Source organism: Ictidomys tridecemlineatus, chromosome 10, assembly GCF_052094955.1.
Source record: "Ictidomys tridecemlineatus isolate mIctTri1 chromosome 10, mIctTri1.hap1, whole genome shotgun sequence".
In the NCBI taxonomy this organism is placed as follows: Eukaryota; Metazoa; Chordata; class Mammalia; order Rodentia; family Sciuridae; genus Ictidomys; species Ictidomys tridecemlineatus.
The window spans coordinates 138,016,282-138,031,268 of NC_135486.1; the positions used below are offsets into that span (position 1 = coordinate 138,016,282).

The 14,987-nt window shown below is 57.9% G+C and overlaps 4 protein-coding genes across 7 annotated transcripts; 2 read left to right on the forward strand and 2 right to left on the reverse strand.

Moving 5' to 3' along the window:
- Positions 1 to 313: 313 nt before the first annotated feature.
- Positions 314 to 2,256, forward strand: Tnfrsf12a (TNF receptor superfamily member 12A). Its single transcript, XM_005337765.4, has 4 exons — positions 314 to 474; positions 1,168 to 1,272; positions 1,445 to 1,579; positions 1,659 to 2,256. Exons 1-4 carry the CDS (start codon positions 381 to 383, stop codon positions 1,712 to 1,714), a joined length of 390 nt encoding a protein of 129 aa, XP_005337822.1. The 5' UTR covers positions 314 to 380; the 3' UTR covers positions 1,715 to 2,256.
- Positions 2,257 to 2,492: 236 nt separating this feature from the next.
- Hcfc1r1 (host cell factor C1 regulator 1) lies at positions 2,493 to 3,784 on the reverse strand. 2 transcript variants are annotated; one of them, XM_005337761.5, is made up of 4 exons: positions 3,645 to 3,783; positions 3,289 to 3,345; positions 3,057 to 3,185; positions 2,493 to 2,856 (listed from the first exon to the last, which is right to left on the reverse strand). In XM_005337761.5, the coding sequence occupies exons 1-4, from the start codon at positions 3,737 to 3,739 to the stop codon at positions 2,721 to 2,723; spliced, it is 417 nt and encodes a 138-aa protein (XP_005337818.1). In that variant the 5' UTR covers positions 3,740 to 3,783; the 3' UTR covers positions 2,493 to 2,720. The 2 variants fall into 2 exon arrangements, with proteins under 2 accessions (XP_005337818.1, XP_005337819.1); XM_005337762.5 differs by lacking the exon at positions 3,289 to 3,345 and having other exon boundaries at positions 3,645 to 3,784.
- A 254-nt stretch (positions 3,785 to 4,038) lies between these two features.
- On the forward strand, positions 4,039 to 7,312 carry Thoc6 (THO complex subunit 6). Its single transcript, XM_005337763.4, has 13 exons — positions 4,039 to 4,178; positions 5,282 to 5,397; positions 5,484 to 5,548; positions 5,633 to 5,736; positions 5,823 to 5,860; positions 5,944 to 5,992; positions 6,083 to 6,154; positions 6,246 to 6,348; positions 6,438 to 6,487; positions 6,568 to 6,630; positions 6,734 to 6,844; positions 6,923 to 7,057; positions 7,139 to 7,312. The coding sequence occupies exons 1-13, from the start codon at positions 4,140 to 4,142 to the stop codon at positions 7,217 to 7,219; spliced, it is 1,026 nt and encodes a 341-aa protein (XP_005337820.1). The 5' UTR covers positions 4,039 to 4,139; the 3' UTR covers positions 7,220 to 7,312.
- Positions 7,313 to 7,347: 35 nt separating this feature from the next.
- Bicdl2 (BICD family like cargo adaptor 2) lies at positions 7,348 to 14,626 on the reverse strand. Of its 3 annotated transcripts, none has more exons than XM_005337760.4 (10): positions 14,544 to 14,626; positions 13,041 to 13,336; positions 10,544 to 10,759; positions 10,332 to 10,448; positions 10,065 to 10,211; positions 9,126 to 9,323; positions 8,879 to 9,028; positions 8,291 to 8,421; positions 7,930 to 8,050; positions 7,348 to 7,850 (listed from the first exon to the last, which is right to left on the reverse strand). In XM_005337760.4, exons 2-10 carry the CDS (start codon positions 13,320 to 13,322, stop codon positions 7,689 to 7,691), a joined length of 1,524 nt encoding a protein of 507 aa, XP_005337817.1. In that variant the 5' UTR covers positions 13,323 to 13,336; positions 14,544 to 14,626; the 3' UTR covers positions 7,348 to 7,688. The 3 variants fall into 3 exon arrangements, with proteins under 3 accessions (XP_005337817.1, XP_077880634.1, XP_077880635.1); XM_078024508.1 differs by having other exon boundaries at positions 10,065 to 10,223; XM_078024509.1 differs by lacking the exon at positions 14,544 to 14,626 and adding an exon at positions 14,237 to 14,443 and having other exon boundaries at positions 10,065 to 10,223.
- Between the last annotated feature and the right edge of the window lie 361 nt (positions 14,627 to 14,987).

Here is a 14,987-nt window from a genome sequence, read left to right on the forward strand (position 1 = left end):
TTTGATCCTCAGCTTTGCAAAACAAAATAAAATTTTTTGAAAGATCTCACAGAGTTAAAAATTATATAAGAAATCAGTAATTATTTTTATGGGTTGTTTCATATCTGATTCACCCTATCCCACAAGTTCCGGATTTGAACGCCGAATGGGTAGAGCCGGGTCCGCATGCTTGCAGAGTACTGGAGGCCTCCAGCGCTGGGACTGTTGAAAGAATGACTGAAGGTAGCGGGCCGCACGGGGAGGGGCATCCCGGAGCGGATGGCCGGGCTGGAGGAGGCCAGGGCCCCGCCCCGGAAGGCGGGGGCGGGGGCGGGGCGGCGATCCCCTGTCTCCGCCGCCCGGCGGCCGGTGCAGACGGCAGTGGCCTCCCGGCGCTTACTATGGCTCTTGGCTCGCTGCGCCCGATGCTGCGGCTCCTCGTGCTGGGGCTCGGGCTGGGGCTGCTACGCGCCGCAACCGGGGAGCAGGCACCAGGTATGCGGGGCACAGGGGCTGGGAGCCAAAATTGGGTGCCTGGAGGACCATCCGGAACTGGGAAACGGGACGCACGTAGAGATCCGGGATCAGGTGGTCTTCAGACTCCGTGTATTCTAGTGGGGAAGGTCCAGCACACTCCCAAGTTTCATTCCTACTCTGGGCTCTCAGTTTCTCTGAATGTCCAATTGGGGTGTGGGGTCTTCTGCCCCAAAAGTCCGTGCCAGAAGTGGAGAGGAAGTTTAAGGGCGGGAGGTTTCTTCGGTAAGAGGGCACACCCCCAGCCTGGTCTTTAAGGATCTGCCCAGCCCCAGTGATTGAAGAGTCGGAGGGGAGTGTGTTGGGAATTCTGGGGGTCTGTACCTTCTATACCATGTGGGGTGCCCCCTTCCATCCGGTGACTTCAGTGCCCAGCTATGCGGGAGGAGGGACCGGGGTCGGGCCGGGTGCCCAGGAGTGAGTCACCCATTGGCGGCGGGGGGGTTGTGGGGACCTGACCCCTCTCCCCAAAGTTCCACGCTACTACCCCCACCCGCACTGCCATCTCCTGGTCATGCCGTTCGGTCACCTGTGAGGAATGCGGGGGGGGGGGAGGGCGCCGGTGACTCACGTTATTCGAGCCGACCGACCCTGACCTCAGCCCCCAGAATAGCCGCGTCCCGCCCCCATCCTAACCCGCTGCCCCCTCCCCAGGCACCGCCCCCTGCTCTAGCGGCAGTTCCTGGAGCGCGGACCTGGACAAGTGCATGGACTGTGCGTCGTGTCCCGCGCGACCGCACAGTGACTTCTGCCTGGGCTGTAAGTGGGGTGCGGGTCCGGCAGCAAGTGGACCTCAGTGGAGCCGAGAGGGCTTCGGATCTGGGAAATTAATCCCCAGAAGGCGCAAGTGGGGTGCAAGCTTGAGGCTCAGTTCTAGGGGGCGGGGCTGGTCCGCAGAAGGTCGAAGTCTGACTTGAATCTTGGTCCCCAGGCGCTTCGGCACCTCCCGCCCCCTTCCGTCTGCTTTGGCCCATCCTGGGGGGTGCCCTGAGCCTGGCCCTGGTGCTGGCACTGCTTTCTGCCTTCCTGGTCTGGAGACGGTGCCGCAGGAGAGAGAAGTTTACCAGTAAGTGTGCCCCACCAAGCCGCCTACCCCATCGATCTTCCACATTTCAGCTGCTCATGACCCACGTCTTATCTTGCAGCCCCCATAGAGGAGACTGGTGGAGAGGGCTGTCCAGGTGTGGCGCTGATCCAGTGACTGAGCACCCCCACCGCCTGTGCGGCACTCACTCAATCCGGTTCATTCATTTGTTCATTCATTCTGGAGCCAGCTCCTGCCTCCCAGACACAGGCCTAGCCAGGTTCCTCCAACCACAGGCGGGGCAGGCAGTGAATCATCCCTGAGGCCTGGGCCCAGGGTTCAGGAGAGCCTTCCAAGGAGTCTGATTGCCCTATGTCTGTCTGGTTCCAGGACAGAAAGGGAGCCTCAAGCTGGCTCACACTAAGAAACTGCAGCATTTGCACAAGGGGGGTCTCTCCCTTCCCCTGATGTCCTGGATGCCAGGCTGACTTCAGGGGCAGACACAACACTAGGCCCGACCCACACAGATGGACTGAAACTCCTCTAGGGGTCCTCATCTTGGGGGATTAGGGCCCTGTTCTTATAGGGGGCTGGCCCTCTAGGAGGGCTGGCCCTAAAATACAGACCCCTGCAACCCAAAGGGGGGAGGAGATATTTATTTTGGGGAGAACTTTAGAGTGGAGGGAGAATTTATTAATAAAAGAATCTTTAACTTTAAATGGTTTGGAGTGTGGCATGATCCTGGGCTTGACTCCCCAGAGCTGGAGGGAGGGAGTGAGTCAGGCTGCCGCGGGGGCGGAGGGGGGGGTGAGGCTCTGACTCACACATTCTCAATGCCTGGAGCCCAGCCTGCCAGGACCTGGCCAGCCGTTTTCCAGGGAAGATCTTGAGGAGAAACAGGCATCCAGCACCCCACCCTTCCCAAAGGCCTCAGGTTTCAGACTGAAGACTTCAATTGTTCAGCAATTTTTTATTCCCTTTTTCAGGGCATACCTCCCCTTCCCCTGCTGCTGCCCTCCCATCCCAAGGTTCCAATGAGTTCAGTGTCCTCCTCTCTTGAGAGAAGGTCCTGTTGCCCAAACACCAATCTGGAGGAAGATAAACAAGCAAGCACCTTGTCCCTTCCTGAGGGTTGCAGTCTCCTCTGGGGAAAGACATGGGGAGTGATGTTGCCCACTATTGCTCAGAGGTCCATTATGTCCCCAGCTGGGGTTGCAGGATAGTGGGGACTAGGAGTATCCCCCAGCCTCAGCAGCCGAAGAGTCTCAGGGATTAAATTCCCAGGATAGCGCCAGAGAAGTAGTTCTGAGCAAGGACTCCTGGAAGAAGAAGAAATGACAGTCAAGACACTGGGCTGAAAACTGCCTGGACCTGGTGGGTCCAGGTTTCTCAGAGTCAAGATGTGAATCAGCACAGAAGTTGGCTACAAGTTAAAAATAGCATGATGAGGCAGGATATGATGAGTGGCAGCTCTGAGGACCCATTATGATCCTCTGGAAGACTTAGTGGAGATGCCTACCTCAGTGAGGGCAGGGCAGGTGGAAAAGCCATGGGGGGGCTGCAGTAAGGGTGGTCATTATGTAGGCTCAGTCGAGAGAAGTGGGTGGCCATGTTCTCCTCAGACAGAAACTGCTTTCGTAAGGGCTCCCTGGGAAGAGATGGGGAGGAAGGCAGGGATATTAAGAGGGGAGGTAGATTGGTGGGCATCAGAGGAGACTGATATTGGAAGTCCTCCCTGCCCTCAAACTCACTGCTCCTCCTCCAGGCGCCGCTTGGTGCTCATGGGCATAGCTCCTCGGAGAGGGGAGCTGGGAAAAAGAGAGAGCCAGGAGCACCCCACCTTTGGCCCCTTCCCAAAAATCTATCCACCTGAGCTTGCAGCATCAGCACCTGAGCACCCAGCCCATTCCTGTGATGGTGGCACCTAAGCCACCCCTTCTGGTCATCAGAATACCTGGAAGGTCTAAACTCCAAGCTCCCAGCCTCAGCCTTACCTCAGCTTAAGTCCCACAGTTTGCTCCACCCGGTATCAACCCTTAGGCCAGCCATGAGTCCCCAGCCAAAGCTGCGCTCCTCAGTCGTACCAACCCAGGGATCCCATACGTACCTGGCGTCCTGGCCTCGAGTCGCCCCTGAGGCGGTCCGCGGATCGTGCAGGGCCCGACCTGGGGGGCCCCGCTCCAGGGGCTGCTGAAGGATCATTGGGGTTCAGGGTATTAAGGCAGGAGGGGTAGGATCCGGGTGATAGGGGCGGAGCCTCCGAGGGCGTGACCCACTGCGAGGGGCGTGGCTTCTGGCGCGCGCAGTGGCGAGGCCTGCGCAGGCGCGGAAGACGAGCGGCGCGTGGCTGGAAGGCGCGTAGGTTCGGCGGGGTGGGGGAGGGGTCCCGACGTAACAGGGCAGCGGCGCCACTTAGTGTCGAGGGGCCTCGCGGCGCTCTCCTCTGTTTTTGGGGTGCGTGAAGCACGTGGTAGCCACTTTTCGCGCTCGGCCGGCCGGTAGTGTCGAGACACGGTGCCGCGGAGGGTAGCCGCCTGCGCGTACGTCCGGAGTCTGAAGGCTACGTTCCGCGCGGAGCACTCTGGGAGTAGTAGTTCCTGCGATGGAGCGCGCTGCCCCGCTAGCGGTGCCTCTGGGTCAGGTGAGTGGGTTTTGTGCGCGGTGCCTTCTGGGGTTTGTAGTCCATGCTTTGCTTGAATGGGATGGACAAGGAAAGGTGAGGCAGCCCTGGTGTGCGTGGGCGGATTGTGGGATTTGGACTCTAATGGGGGGAGGGACAGGAGAGTAACCCAGAAGGGCCTAACTTGGATAGGAATTAGATGTTGGTACCGGTTTTTTTGTGCAGGAAAAATAGAGCCACTTAAAAAACAAAATAGTTGAGGCCTGAAACGGAGACACGCCTGGGGACTCGAGGCTCAGGCAGGAGCATCACAAGTTCGAGGCCAGCCCTAGCTACATAGCGAGACCCTGGCTCAAAATAAAAAGAACTGGGAACCTCTCGAGGTGGCACACGCGTGTATTCCCAGCTCCTTGGGAGACTGAGGCAGGAGGATTGCAAGTTCAAGGCCAGCCTAACCAACTGATCGAGGTCATATGCAACTTAGTGAGACCCCATCTAGAAATTTAAAAAATAAAAAGGGACAGGAATTTAGCTTAGTGGTAAAGCACCCCGCTTCAATCCCCGGTGCCAATAAATAACAACAACAACAATAATAATAATAATAATAATAAAAAGAACTGGGGATGTAGCTCAATTGTAAAGGGCCCCTGGGTTCAATACCTAGTACCCACCATCCCCAGATTAACAGAATAACTGTAGAAGAGACACTGTTTTGTGATGCTGGAGATCAGTCCTAAGACCTTGTCCACGCCAAGTATGTGCTGCACTTCGAGCCCCAAAGAACCAGTTTTTAAGCACTTTCTATGTGACAGCCCCATATGAAGCTCTTTATATACATTAGCTCACCTAATTGTGATAGACTCTCCTGTGACCTCCATCTGACCACGGGAGAAACTGATAAGAGAGGTTTTGGTGCTTGCTCAGAGCTCCACTAGACACCATTTCTGCTCCTCTTTCCTAACCCTCTTCTTGGAGCCACTCTTGGTTATGCATGGGCAAAGTGCCTTTGAGGTGGGCCACCTCAAAAGAGGGCTGAGAAGTCTTGGCAGTGGGAAGCCAGGCCTGTGGCAGGGAAGGCATGAAGAAGTCTGTAATTGGGGGCCTCATCCAGCTTCTCCCTACAGACAGAGGTGTTTCAGGCCCTGCAGCGGCTGCACATGACCATCTTCTCCCAGAGTGTCTCACCCTGTGGGAAGTTCCTGGCGGCAGGCAACAATTATGGGCAGATTGCTATCTTCAGGTACTCTTGTCCCTTGCTCTCTACCATGTGTGAATCCTGGTATTTGGCCCTCCTGCTTCTGACCTGGCCTTGCCTCCCCCCTGCAGCCTGTCTGCTGCTTTGAGTTCAGAGGCCAAAGAGGAAAGCAAGAAACCCGTGGTGACTTTCCAAGGTGGGTATAGCCATCAAGTCTGGCTTAGAGGACCCTGAGTGGAAGAGGGGACAGGGTGGGCTAAGGTTCTTCATTTCTTTTCAGCCCATGATGGGCCCGTCTACAGCATGGTCTCCACTGATCGACACCTGCTCAGTGCTGGCGATGGGGAGGTGAAGGCCTGGCTTTGGGCAGAGATCCTCAAGAAGGTAAGGAGTCTAGAGGCTGGGGAAGGGTTGGCCTGCCTCATGCCAGGGAGAGCCTTTGAGGTCACCTGGTGTTTTCCCTTACAAAGGGCTGTAAGGAACTGTGGCGTCGTCAGCCCCCATACAGGTGAGTCAGGGCCACTTGGGTGGAAGGCAGGTAGGGTGAGGGCACTAGCCTCACTGATGCTGACCCTGCTTTTTATCCCCCAGGACCAGCCTGGAAGTGCCTGAGATCAATGCCTTGCTGCTTGTCCCCAAGGTCTGATCCCTTTATGACAGTCTGATCCTTCATCCTCTCCCTGTCTTGATTTGACACTGACTTCTAGCTCTGCCCTGCCTTCCTTTGCAGGAGAATTCCCTCATCCTGGCTGGGGGAGACTGTCAGTTGCACACTATGGACCTTGAAACTGGGACTTTCACGGTGGGTGAGCAGGGCCTTGGAACTGGGGCAGATCAGAGCCAGGGGGAGGCACTCTTCCTGGGTCCCCCTTTACCCTGGCTCTCTCCTGCAGCGGGCCCTCCGGGGCCACACAGACTACATCCACTGCCTGGCACTGCGGGAACGCAGCCCTGAGGTGCTGTCAGGTGGCGAGGATGGGGCTGTGCGACTCTGGGGTAAGTGGGTACAATTGGATGGTAAAATAGGTAAGGGAGGCTGGGAACGGTAGGGCTCATAGGGAGCTCTCATGATTCTTTCCCCACAGATCTCCGAACGGTCAGAGAGGTCCAGACGATTGAGGTCTATAAGCACGAGGTGAGGACAGGACTCCTACCTCTGTTCTCTATGCCCCCCAACTCCCCAAAGTTGTCTTCACCTTTTCCCTCCCCCGTCAGGAGTGCTCAAGGCCACACAACGGGCGCTGGATTGGATGCTTGGCCACTGACTCAGACTGGATGGTGAGCCTGCAAATTGTGTGGTCAGATGGGGTGGCAGCTCTAGGCCCTGTCAGCTAAGGGCCCATGGCTCTCAGTGGCTAGGGACTCCTACCTTTCTTCCTAGGTCTGTGGAGGGGGCCCAGCCCTCACCCTCTGGCACCTCCGGTCCTCCACACCCACCACCATCTTTCCAATGCGGGCACCACAGAAGCATGTCACCTTCTACCAGGACCTGGTAAGTCCCTCTGTTTGACTCTGCCACCCCTGCCTGGCTCCCCTCTCTAGTCCTGACCCCACTCCCTGTCCTCCACAGATTCTGTCAGCTGGCCAGGGTCGCTGTGTAAACCACTGGCAGCTGAGCGGAGAGCTTAAGGCCCAGGTGCCTGGATCTTCCCCAGGACTGCTCAGCCTCAGCCTCAACCAGCAGCCAGCAGCCCCTGAGTGCAAGGTGGGTGAAGCAAGGGGCTCTGGAGAGTCACTGGAGCCTTGGGGAGTGTCGGCAGGTCAGTCATGCCCTTCTTGTCCCTAGGTCCTGACAGTCGCTGGCAGCAGCTGCCGGGTGGATGTTTTCACCAACCTGGGGTACCGAGCCTTCTCCCTGTCCTTCTAACATCGGACAACATACCCCCACCTTAAGGATTTGGAGTGTTTATCTTTCATTTTTCTTTCTTTTTTTTTTCTACAATAAAGTTTCAGGCTTTTCTTCCATGTGCTTCCTTCCCAAGAATGGAGGCCAAGTCCATCTAGTGGTTTATATATTACTCTGTCTGTTCTTGATACATAAATACCCACACCCACCCCTGCCCTGGAGCAGCCAGAGACTCAGGGAGCCTAGCGCTTAGAAATGATAGACCTATACAGATTGCGAAAATAGAAGCTCTGTTGCACCTGCCCCCCGCCACCCACCTGGGGTCTCTAGCCCCGAAGCTGCCCCTACTCCCATAGAGCCCCTGTCTAGCCTCCTGGGGTGAAGAGGGCACCAACCCCACTTGGAAGACATCCAGGCCCTGTCGCTCCATTGGCCCTTAGAGGAAAGTATGCCCCAGAGTGAGTCAAGGGTGGTCGCCTCGGCCCAGCCCTCAGGTCCTTCGGAAAAGGTTGCTGAGGAAGCCGCCGGCAGGCCCGGGGCCCAGGCGCAGTGAGAAGCGTGCTGTGGAGCGGCGTGGGGTCGATGCTGCCGCGCTCAACTCGTTCTGGCGCTGTGAGCGCAGCTGCTGCCCGATCACCACCTGCATGTCGTCCTGTGGGAGGCGGGGCGGGAGGAGGGTCAGCGCTCAGGTCCCACCTGCACCAGGCCTCGGCCCGGGCCCCGCCGCTCACCTGCCAGGCCTCCAGCTCCTGCGTCAGCGCCACCTTCTGGCGGATGGTGCGCAGCAGCTCCCGGGACAGGGAGTCCCTCTCCAGCGAAACGCGGCTGAGCTCCAGGGACAGTTCCACGGCCCTGCCGGCGGAAAACAAGTCTGAGGGCGCCGGGGACTCCAGGAGCCAGGATGGTAGTGAACTCTGGGCCACGACAGGAGGGGGCTCGCTAACAGCAAGACCACGGAGGGCAGAGGGCCCCTGGGCCGGGGTGGGGATAATAACCCATAAGGCGGAGAGCAATTAAGAGCACAGAAGGACCAGAGTACCGAGGGGGCTTGTCGCCCCTCTGGGGCGGTGGTGAAGGGTGGCAATGGCTCACTTGTTCACAGCCTCGTCACGGTCCAGGAGGGCGCAGTTTAGGGCCTCCGCGGGATTGCCCTCTGCCCGCAGCTCCTTCTGCCTTTGCAACTCCTCCCTCAAGGTCTGCAGCTCTTCCCGCTGCAGTGTGATCTGCACAGGGGAGCAGCAGAAAGGTGGGTCCCGGGCAGCCTAGGCTCCAGTTCTCCCTGGCTCCCCGCCTGCTCCACTGTGCAGAAGGCTCATGGAGTCAGAGGCCCTCAGGCTGGTGCACGGTTGGGTGGGGCAAGCCTGGTGGGGTGGTATTTGCAGAAAGGAAGCTGGAAGAGGCAGTGGGTGTATGGGAGGGGCAATGCGCCTGTGGGGGCCGTATACATTAGTTCTTTTTGAGACAGGGTCTTCCTAAGTTGCCGAAGGTCTCCTTAAGTTGATGAGGCTGGTCTCAAACTAGCCGTCCACCTGCCTCAGCCTCCCAGTTGCTGAAATTACAGGCATGTGCCATTACAAATTTATGTATAGAAGGCTGAGTGAGCACAGGCTGGGAAGTGGAGGTGGGAATGAACTGGGGAGCTTATGGGACTCTACATCCATCACTAAGCCATTCCCCCACCTCATCTTGCAGCCTAGCCACTTCCTCTTCCTTCTCTTCTAGTATCTCCACTGGGCTTAGAGGTGCTCGCTTCTTAGGGGGCTCCAAGCTCTCCTCCTGGGGTGAAGATGGGGGTCTGGATGCCTCTTGGGTCTCCAGGGATGGGGTGATCTGTGGGCCAAAGGAATCAGTCAGTGCCCTAGCTGAATCAGGAATCAGCGCCCCTAGCTGATGATACTGGTTGGGGGCTGGTGGGCTGCGAGCTTACCTGGGTGTCTCCACATACACTGGTGTCCTTGTCCTCGTACTGGTGGCCTTCGAGGCTGTGGGCCAACTCCGATTGCAGTGAGGCACTAGAGACGTTGGCGTCCTGAAGGCGTGACTCCTCTTCCAGCTCCAAGACGCGCCGCTGCAGCCTCCGCAGGGCGCTCAGCACTTCCCCAGCCTCAAAGCGAGCACGTTCCAGCTGCAGAGGGCCAGAGGGCAGTCAGCCTGAATGCCAGCGCCTGCATCTGGTGGTGGCCCACAGAGGGCGCCCGAGCGCCGGCAGCCTTGAGCCTCAGCAGCCCAGTGCTGCAGTTTCTGGAGCGCAGAACTACTTCCCCTGGACGGATGTCAATTTCCTCCCCTATAAAATAGGGCGCGCCAGGCATCATCCTTGCCTGTTCCACCTATCAGGTCACTTCACAGCGCAGTCCCCTCCCCTGTCCAGTCTAACTTCTAATTCTCACTAATTGCTTAGATCCAACATGTATTTCTCCTAAGCCTCATGCCTCACCACAGCCCAGAGGTGGATGCCATTACCATTCCGTATCACAAATGGGAAAACAGGCTGGGCGCTCCACAATGGTAACAAGAGACAGTGGGATAAAAAGCCAGGCAATCCAGAGCACATCTCTCTGAGGTCCCAAATATCAGAGGTCCTTCCCTTTTTTGTTCCTTTTCTCCATCACTACCACTCCAGATGTGGATAGTGTAGACCAGGCATTTCTGGCCTGAACCCTGGTCTTAGCCCTCTCCCAAGTCTCCCAGCCACCAGGCTCTGATGCATTGAGAGCACACCTTCCCTGCTCAACAGCCCACTGTGGCTCCCACTTGCCCCAGGCTCATGCCCACATTTTTTGTGACCCAGGTGCTGGGTTTCCAGTGATCCAGGGCCACATCTCCCAGAAAGCCCTGAGGCTGTTGCTAAGGACCCATAGTTCACCTCGAGGCTGTGCTCCTTCTTCTCCCTCCGTAGCAGCAGCAACTCCTCATGAGTAGTCTGCAGTCTGCCCTGGCCCTTGTCCACCTCCTCACGCAGGCTTCGGATCTGTGCCTCCAGGTCCTGCCGGCGGCTCTGCAGCATCTGGTTCTGGGGGAAGGTCTCAGGGTGGGGTGGGAAGAGTGGGCCAGCCCCATGGAGCCCCCAGCCCAGTCTTTCTGGTTCAAGCTGACCCCCAACCCTTAACCCCCAGCCCCAGCAGGCACTCACCTCCCCCTGCAGACTCTCTAGCCGTGTTCTTAGCTCTGCCCCAGCCAGGGCCTGAGCCTGGCACTGACCCCGAAGGGCGTCTAGTTCTCTCTGGAGCTCCTGCTCAGTCTGGGAGGCCTGGGTGGGGGAGGGGGCAGGGGAGCCCTCAGCTGGCTCAAGCTGATTCCCACCGGCCCCACCCCACCCAGGCCCAGGGATCAAGGCAGTCCCACCTGGGCCAGCTGCTGGCTGAGCCGGAGGTTCTGCTCACTGAGCTCACTGAGCGCTTGTGCGCGCTGGCGGCCACTGTCCTGTTGCTCTGAGCGCTGCTCTCCCAGCTGGGCCCTCAGCGCCTCCACGTCCCCCTCCAGCTCCACAGCCCTGGCCTCCCACTCAGCACCCCGGGCTGCCAGGCCTCTGCGGAGCTCATGGTTCTCTTGCTGCAGCCGCTGTGGGACCAGGCAGAGGGTCAGACACAGAAGGAGACATAGGATTGGAGAAGACCCGGCGATGGGGATGGAGGGACAGACAACCAGAGACCAGTTGGCCAGGAAGGGGATGCTCTTGGCACACTGAGTGAGACCTGAAAGCTAGAGAGGAGAGTCAGGGAGAAAGCACGACACAGCACAGCCCAGAGAATCAGAAGGCAGCAGAGGAAAGCAAGAGAGAGAAGGGGCCAGGCCAGGCAGGACGGTGATGCTGGCTGGGGGGCGTGGAGCTCCCCAGTGGCCACTCACCTCTGGCTGCTGCCTGAGCTTCCGGACCCGAGGTCGCAAGCGCCGTTTTTGGCGCCTGATTCTGGCTGAATTTAAGCCCCGGCCCATGGCCTCACACAGCTGCAGTGTCCTGGGGGCTTTGCAGGCCCAATCTCTGCCCAGCCCCTCTCCCCCAGTTCCCTCTAATTAACTCTGGTCAGCCCCGCCCTGGCCCCACGCCTCTGCCTGCCCTCCCCAAAACCTGTTGGACCAGCGGGGGGATGCGCTTGGCACACCCAGGTGCCCAGCATGAGGAGACAGACAAGTTGGGGGGCTACTCTCTCTAGGTCCTCAAGGCACAAAGGCCTGGGCCAGGTGACAGTAACCATGGTTGTTACAACTATTAGCAAGTATTCCTGCCAGCTGCCTGTCAGAGCTTACCTGGGCCATTTTATTCAATCCACTAGAGAATGCTTAACAGACTCAGGGGGGCTGAATGTCTTGCCCAAGGACACAGTTAGTGGAGCAGGGGTGCCAACAGGCAGCAAAGTCTTAACCAAATACTGTGGGGGCAGCCCTGCTGAAGGATGAAGCTGGCAGGTTAGGATCCCATTGTCCTGGCCCTGCTGCTGCCGCCATGTAGTCGGGACAAGTCTCTTTAATGTGTCCATGTTTCATCCTTCCCTCCATCATCCACCATCCATTCTCCATCTCTCCATCCAATATTTCCTGAGTTCCTGTTCTGGGGTCTCTATGTCGATAGACCACCAAGTCCACTGCCTCAAGAAGCTTAGTGTCCAGAGGGCCACAGGCAAATGGATACAGACTTGAGCCAGGTAATCTGAGAGACAGTAAGGGCCAGGAAGAAACCTGCAAAGTGGTGAAGAACAACAGGGGTGGGGGGTGGGGCGGGAGCTGTCAAGGAGACATTGATTGGGTTGACTCCTGTAGTCAACCAGGAGGAGGGCTGTGAAACAGCAAGATGAGGGCCCTGCAGGAGCAAGCTGCAGTCACTCTGAGAATTGAAAAAGAGAAGTGGGTGGGAAGGATGGCAAAGCCAACAGGTCAGGGAGGCCAGTGGACTTGAGGGACTCTTAGGCTGTGGCAAGAGTTTCAGTTTCATCTTAAGTGTGATGGGGAGCCATGGGGAGATTCTGAGCCAGGAGAGAAATGATGTGATTTGCAGTGTTTGAAGTTCACTGGCTGCTCTGTGGGTATGGGTTCCAGGAGGCAAGAGGAGTCAGTGATAGGGCACTGAAGTGCCTTGAGCAGAAGCAATGTCCGGGGCTGCCATCAATGAAGAGGCTGCAGAAGTGAAAAGTGGGACAGATTTGGAAGCTAGCGTATAGGATTCAATGGGGTTTGCAGATGCGGGGGACAGTGCATGCCTATGGGGAACCAAGTGTCACATTGAGATGTTATTAGGTTAGCTTGGTGGGAGAGGTGCAGGGCAAATGATTGCCCAGATCAGCTCACAGTGGGGATTGGGCCAACAATGCAAGTACACAAGGAAGCTTAGGGGTCCAGATGTGAGCCCCAGCCTGGGCAGAGGGAAGAACTGTTCCTACTTCATGAGGCTGGGCAAAAATGAACTGAGATGATGCTTGGAGGGGACTTGGCCAGGTGAAGGCAGGGAGTGGCTCTCAGCACCTGTTAGGTGAGAAGCCAGAGGGCCACAAGGGTCTGTGGCCTAGATCTTGACTTGTCCTCAAAAGTCGTTTATTTATTTATTTAGTTTTTTTTTTTTTTTTTTTTTTTTTTTTTGATGCTTGGGATCCAAACCAGGGTCTCACGCGTACTAGGCAAATGCTCTACTCCAACTTAGAATTTTTGTTCTTAACCACTGGGCAACATTGCCAGGACAACAGGCCATCCCTGAACTGTTCAGAGGCATCCTTCTGCGCACCTGTTCTCCCCCTGCCACCCACCTGCCCCATGCTCTTGTCTCCTCTCCTTGTGTGGTCCCCTTCTCTGGTCCACCCCAGGCCTGCCTGTTTTCCACCTGCCCTCCGCCCAGGCCCTGCAGCCAGCTCACTTCCTCCTGCTCAGCATGTTGGGCACTCAGCGTCTCCAGCTGCCTCCGCAGCTCCTCGTTGCGCTCCAGAAGCATCTTGCCTAGTTCTGCCGCCAGCAACAGGTCTTTCTCCTTCTGCTGCAGCTGCAAGGCCAGGTCCTCAGGCTCCTCGGGCCCTGGGCCCCCTCCCAGGAATGAGTCTCTTCGCTCCAGCACAAAGGGGAAGAAGCCATCCTCGCCACTGGGGGAGGCAGCCCCGGAGAGCAGCCCTGACCGGAATCGTGGCCCATCTGGGGAGCTCATGACATCTGCAGCATCTGTGGGGACAGATGGCTGCATGACATACCACCTCACAGCCCTTCAGGCTTGCCCCCTGCTGGCCAATACCTGGCCATCCCAGTCCTGCAACCTCAACTTCCCTGGGCCACCAAGGGTTAATGATCTGTGTTTTGGCCACCCAGCTCCGTTAATGTCCCCAGGGTAGAGTGGGTAGACTGAGGCAGAAAGCAGAAATGAACTTCCTTGCCTTTGGCTTTTGTCCCAGGAAGCCTCTTCTCAGTACTCTGGAACCACAGACCACCCCCTGACAGTCCCTGCTTCCTTCTCACGACCTGCTGTGGCTCCCAGACCCTCACTATGGGGCAAAATTTCCCAAACCCAGCTTCCTAAGGACTCTGAGGGTTGAATCCAACTTCTCTCAAGGATGCAGGACCCTTCCCTCACCTTTGAGGACTTTGGTGTCCTGACACCTTTGCCCTAGGAACCCAGTACCTTCCCCTGGCAGAAGCCCAGCTCCCCCCTCACTGCCCTCCCTAGGCCTTCTTCTATTATCTCAGGACCCAGGGGTCTGTATCTGGACCCCCGCAGACCTGGAGTCCCCACCCTTAGCGTCCACCCTCCTGGATTACCAACAGAGTCCTCCGATTTTTGCAAGACCAAGCAGGTCCTGCCCCCACCCCTCTGGATTCAAGAACACTCACGTCCAGACCCCCGGGTTCCCAGGGCCCTGGCGTCAGGCCCAGGGCAGGGCGAGGTAACAGGTTGTGCCGGCCAGCGCGCAGCCGCCGCCACTCCAGGTTTCTGTTTACTTCCCGGCCCGCCCCTGGGGACCCGAGCCCTGCGATCCCCGATGGCCTGCCGGGGCCCAGGGTCCAGGGGCTCAGGTCACACGGGTTACCTGCCCAAGCTCTCTCGAGGGTCCCGCCCCCTAGACACACCTGAGCGCGCGTACACGCGCACCTGTCCTCCCTTCCCTTGACGGTGTCCCAGCTCAGCCCTGCCCGCGGAGCCCAGGTGTCGAGGTAGTCCCAGTCCAGCTGCACCAGGATCGCATAGAGGATCTCCCTGACCTCAGTCCCAGGCGTTCGAAACCCGGCCACCACCTTCCCTCTTGCCAGTGTCCCCACTTCCCGGAGGAGCCAGGCGACCGCCCGGCTGCCCCGGTACCCCTCCCAGCGACCTGGTCCTGCCTACTCCTGCCCGAAGCCTGGAGGGCCCCGCCCTCGGCGCCCCCAAGGCTCTCACCAGTCGCCGCCCGGGCTACCTCCGAGGTCTCCGCGTCCCCTCTTCCGGAGGCGGCGCCAGGTGCACAACCTGCACAGGTGAGGGGGCGGTGCCGCGGGAGGGGCAAGGGCGCCCCTGGTGGCCGGAATGGACAGGCACGAGTCAAAGGAAAGTCGCCTCCACTCAGAGACACTGGCCCATCTTACTGTTGTGGGAAATGACCACTGGAAACATTAAATGAGCATCTACTGTTATGCAGATCCTATGCTGAGCATAGAGGTCCCTTTGGGACAGGAAATGATTAACAAAGAACATGGTAAGTCCTCTGCAAAAGAAGCCTTTTATGTGCATAACTTGTTTACCCTCATGACACCCCAATGAGGTGAGACCCACTATTACCTCCACCTCAAGCAATCTGAGGCACAGGGAGGTCGCCTACCTTGCTCGGGTCCCATGCACAGAACT